Consider the following 5722-nt stretch of genomic DNA (forward strand, 5'->3'; position numbering starts at 1 on the left):
CCAATGATAATCATACTCCTAAGGCTGATGGCACAAGTAGTTTTCAGCTGGCTGGTAAGCACACAAAATCATCTCCAGTATCTCCCACTGACTTGCATTAAAAACGCTGAAAAAGCCATGGGACCTGTTATCCAGAATTCTCTGTACCAGATAACGGATCTTTCTGTAATTTGGATCTTTATACCTTAAAGCTGCTTGAAAATCATGCAAACATTAAATAACCCCAATAGGCTGATTTTGCTTCCAAAAAGGATTCATTATATCATAGTTTGGATTTTTTTTTAATTTCAATTATTTTATTATAATGGAGTCTTTGGAGTATAATGGCCTTTATGTAATTCAGTTCAGAATAAGAGGCACCGCTCATACACCCTGGCCTTCTATAATGGACGCCTGGTGTACGGTGATGGAGGGATCGGCACCCTCCAAATAGGACGATTCCAGGAAGATTCACTGGCACTCAAAGGCTGGTGCAAGAGGGGACAAGACCTTGCGTCTTTATTTGCAATTAAAGCAACATTTTGGGTTGTACCCCTTTGTCAAGCATCTGTAACTCAGAACTTTGTGGATAACGGGTTTCCAGATGACAAATCCCATACCTGTTTTAGCTCGAAATCCCTCACTACAACATCTACAGGTTACAAACTTACAATCTGCTTGCTCATAGCAGCAGGAGAAAAGTTTTGCAGAGTATGTCAAGAGATTAGAAAAGTGTAATCAGGGGCTTAAATATAGAGGAAGCAGGTAGACCCTGAGACTGCTGTGGGGTACCTGGAGGTATAGGGTGCCCAGTGTGTATGTGGCCAGAATGATGGCAACTTGTTTGCTTTGACCATACCATATTATCACAAGACAATTCACTCAATGCGTGCTTGCTATTTGCTGTGTTGTAGAATAACATGAAGAGATAAATCCATGTACCAGGAATTAGATTAGAGTGTGCATAGAACTGTTATTAGTTGGGCAGTGCACTGCGGGTCCATTGGATAAGTATATACCTTATAAAAGAAATTCCTTAACCTTTAATTTACCTATCTCTTGGCCAAATCTGTCCTTTCTTATATTGCTAAAATAGGTAGTGAAGTAGAGCACACTCCTCAGTGTAATCGATGACGCCCGGTGCTCAGGGTAGAGGGCTCGGCAACCCCCTCGGTAAAGGCTTCCAAAAAGGTACACTGGCACACAGGGCAATTGAAAAAGCAGGGTTACCCCTTGCTACTTTTATTTAAGCGGACGTGCGACGTTTCGGGGGTTCCTACCCCTTTCTCTGTTTGTATGCTTGAGAAAGGGGTAGGAACCCCCGAAACGTCGCACGTCCGCTTAAATAAAAGTAGCAAGGGGTAACCCTGCTTTTTCAATTGCCCTGTGTGCCAGTGTACCTTTTTGGAAGCCTTTCTTATATTGCACAATATATTTAAAATCGAATCTGTTGCAATGAAGGAAGCACACTTTCTGGAAACATGCTGGTATAATTTAACATGCAAACCTTGCGTGGAGCAATAATCATTTCTTTTGAACAGCATCTCAGTGCAAATGTTTCCCACACTTCCCCTCCATCTCACAGCTTGCCTCCTGCTTCCTATATTGTTCAGGGCTCCAGATGCCACCCTTAATGTGACACACGTCTATTGTACCTGCAGGGGCTGGGATTGGCTACTGAGTGTGGGAACCTCTGCTCAGCCTGATCCTCACACATTATTATGCAAAGAGAGGAGTATAAAGTGGGGCTCCATCTCCCTGGGATCAGATATCACAGGACACTATCTCTCAGCTCTCCAGCTCCATCACATCCCATTACCAGACAGAATGGCTCCATACACTGCTAGCAGCATGCTCAGTACTGAGCACAGTCACAAGGCACAAGGAATAAGAAAGGTATGTTTTGCTTAGAAACATTACTGTATATTCTTTGGGGGGGAGGCCTTAGGTTTACAACATTCATTTATGTGGGAACTTAGATCTTGGGTCTTTATTATCATCTGGGCTTCCATCTGATTCCCTAAAGACAGTTGCTAACCTTTTACTGTATTGTCTTCCCCAGATAAGAAAACCAGTGGTTGAAAAGATGAGGAGAGATCGAATTAACAGCAGCATTGAGCAGCTCAGGATGTTACTGGAGAAAGAGTTTGAGCAACATCATCTCCCATCCAAACCAGAGAAAGCTGACATCCTGGAGGTGGCAGTGAGCTTCCTGCAGCAGCAAATGGCTTCCAAATGTAAGTGTCATCTTCTTACTGTCACCTGCAGATGGGGAATGGGTCTCCTTGTAGAAATAATCAATATGTAAGATTTATAACAAACCTAATAATGTTCCTCTCTTCTTCTATAGATGCACAATCATCCAGCCCAGCCTACATGGAAGGCCACTCTAGATGTCTCCAGGACTCTCAACACTTCTTCTCCCTGCAGAAACACTCAGAGCTCCCAGAGAAGCTTCTGCAAAATTTCCATGATGATGTGACAGCGTGTCCTTCTGTGTCACCTTTTTACCAGAATCCTGCCAAGTGCACAACCCCTGAGGCCAACAAAGTTCTCTGGAGACCCTGGTAGACATTAAATAGACTATGGTTTCTGATGCAGCATCAGCTCTTCTGGGCATTAGACAATTGCAATGGGACTAATTAAGCCTTTTAATGAAAAAAGGTAATGGTTGCTATTTATAAGCTGGTTGTAATCAAAGTGTCCTATGTAATAGATTATAGGGCTGTTTATCCAGTAAGATATTTCCTACAGAAAAACAAATGCTGCCTTCTGAGAAGGAAATTGTGTTCTGTTAAATATTTCATGTATATTACAATGTAATTGGTATCAATTTCATCAGTTCATTATATGGTATGGAGGGGACAGTAGCTCTCTATTCCATTAGTATTTATGTATCATACTGTTATGATTTGGATTCTTTTTATTCTTCTTTGAAATTAGGGACAATTACTCCTTATAATGCTTGAATAATTCTGTTGCAAGTGCAGGATTATTAGGTTTGGTATATAATAGTTATGTTATATGTGTAGCATATCTGTTACAAGATGATGTCATTATTATTATTATTATGTAATACAATACCATTGCAGGTATAGAAGTGTACACTGTGTGTAACATAAGAAACCTGTATCCTCTGTGAGGATTACACAATAATGCATTCAATATATGGATGTATAGTGTGATTTAATAAGTAATGTTGGTAGTGATGCATTAGGGCCTAATGATGAATTGGCTCTGTATGTTTGCTGAATATCTGTGCTTGTAGTATGTGTAAAAGCAAAAGTTCTCTGGTATGCAGTATCTGCAGGATGCATCTGACACTAACTGTAACTAATGAATGTCACTCTCATGACACAGAATATAAATCTGTTTTCCATAATGGAAGTTTGTATAAATGCACTTCAATAAAAGGCCTGTATTAATCATTCTCTTGCTTTATTTTCCTGTTATTTCATCAACAAATGTTCTTCTAAACTGGGCTAAATCAGAGTATGGGGCATATTTATCAAAGTGTAAAATAGTTCATTATGGGGAAATTTCACAGCTCTCTAGGTATATCTATCAAAGGGTGAATATAGAGAAAACTCGGTGATCCCTCTATTCTACTACAGTGCGTCTTCCTAGTCCTGAAAGTTAATTGGCCTCTTTATGTATAAACGTTTAATTCTTCTGTAGTTAGGATCTGGGGTTTTTTATTCTTGGGCCCCCATAACCCTCAGGTGTCAGGGCATCAAAGTAGTTACAGTTACATCTTCTGTTATATAATTGTATTATATTTACCTGTGTACCATTGGTTATTCAACACATTAGTTGTGCCAGGGCTGATATTTAATGGGTGGTTCAACTTTAAGTTAATCTTTAGTATGTTATAGAATGGCTACTTCTAAGTTCTAAGATAATTTTATCTATTTACCTAGTTTTTATTTTTACTCTGAACTGTTCCTTTAATGGGGTTCCATTTATTCTCATGTATCCACATATTATCCACACATTATCTTTGATACTGACAAAACACTGGTGTGTGAACATGGGAAGCAGAACTGGAAGTCAGAGAGCCACACAAAGTCCTGAGTTTACGTTCTCACCAATATTTAAAACAACTTAAAAGACTTGTGCAACACTGAGATCCCACAGAACAGGGGGTGAGAAAAGCTCTGTCCTATCACTTTCCTATGTCCTGTCAGCTGCTTTCTCTCTGTTTCACTGTTCGAGGAAGGAAAGGAAACTGTACTTTCTGACACTCTCCACATTCATCCTCAGCTGCTGAGACTAGTGACAATGTCTCTCCTTCTGCATGGGGTAGTAAAGACCCAGACAATTAGCGTACACAAACTACCAAATAACCCTCCACATTATGCACCCCAAATAAATACACCAAACACAGGTTGGACTGCAACTTAATGTATGCAATTAACACCACACATTATAAAATACTTCAATACTACTTTTAAGTACTTCCTAACCACCCCAGAAATATTTTTGGAAGGCCCGGCACATATTGGTGCTCCTGCTTGCACCTCTCTGCAAGGGCCCATTATCAGGCATTACTTCCCCCAATAATAATACTAATACTTGTTTATTACTGGAAAAATGCAACCTATGCACAGTCGTGTCTGCATTTAGTGCCACATAGACAATGGATAAAAGTACAATGCAGTGCGATCAGGCCCAGACTGGCAATCTGTGGATTCTGGCAAATGCCAGAGGGGCTGCTGTAAATTCCCATAGACAGTCACTATTTATTGGGTGGGTGTGGGCATGTTGGGTTTTTTGTGAACCTGAAATGCCAGGGTCTATATTGATTCTAGGTCCAGACCTGAGTGTAGCCAGTGTTCCCCTGACAGCATTAATGGCAATATTTCAGAGCTCAATAACTGGTATTACCAGTAGCATGCTGAGTCTTTTGATTATGTATGCGTAGAAAAGCAAGTTCATCAGTGGACCTAGCATCATTAGATAGGACCACATCAGCACACACCTACAACCAACAACACCAGTAGGTTGATTTAGAAGCATGTGTGTTCCTGTGGTAGCCTAAACTACACAGGTACAAGACTTCATGCTTCAGATATATTTAGTTAGTGTGAATTACCGAAAACATTTGCAAATGCTATTTGTGGCTACAAGTCCCTTGTAATTGAAGTGTGGTCATTGCTGTATTTTCATGTATTATATTTAGTAACACCTTATTAACTATCATTTTTATTAAAAAAATATATAATTTCCATATTCATCAAGGTTGGCTTCCTTCCTATTCACAAATAATGTCCTTTATGCTGGGAGCCTAACAGGGACACAAAGACATAGTGTTAGCACATTGGTGTGAAAGTGTGTATGTGTGCCTTTTATCTGCACTAAATGGCAGGTGACATCTCCATATCAAAGAAGCAGTTGCCCTATGGATAGATTCACTTGGCTCCTGGTAGAACAAGTGGTTTTGGTCAGGGGATATGAAAATGTATGTGAATGTTATGACTGGGCATTCTGTACTGATAGGGCCCCTCTCCATCTTACCTTCAGGGACCCATTATTAACATTATATGTCTTATCTGTGTGCAATCCAAAGGTTTCTACTCCTGTGATTAACATTAAAGGATTATACCCCTGGAGCCATACCATATATATACTTTATGGGAAGTTGTACTGTGTACCAGGCAGATATATGAAGCCCTAGGAGCCACCACTGTATTGGCACTTTTTTTAAAAACTGAAAATAAATCCAGAAAATACTTAGAATGAG

General features: G+C 39.9%; 1 protein-coding gene across 1 annotated transcript; it reads left to right on the plus strand.

Annotated features, from left to right (window-relative positions):
- Positions 1–1803: 1803 nt before the first annotated feature.
- Positions 1804–3407, plus strand: hes5.7.L (hairy and enhancer of split 5, gene 7 L homeolog). The gene is given in 3 exon segments (NM_001095628.1): positions 1804–1875; positions 2042–2216; positions 2330–3407. Coding segments are annotated over 3 exon segments (465 nt in total). The 5' UTR covers positions 1804–1806; the 3' UTR covers positions 2551–3407.
- The last annotated feature ends 2315 nt before the right edge of the window (positions 3408–5722 follow it).

The sequence above is a fragment of the Xenopus laevis genome, chromosome 7L, assembly GCF_017654675.1.
Source record: "Xenopus laevis strain J_2021 chromosome 7L, Xenopus_laevis_v10.1, whole genome shotgun sequence".
In the NCBI taxonomy this organism is placed as follows: Eukaryota; Metazoa; Chordata; class Amphibia; order Anura; family Pipidae; genus Xenopus; species Xenopus laevis.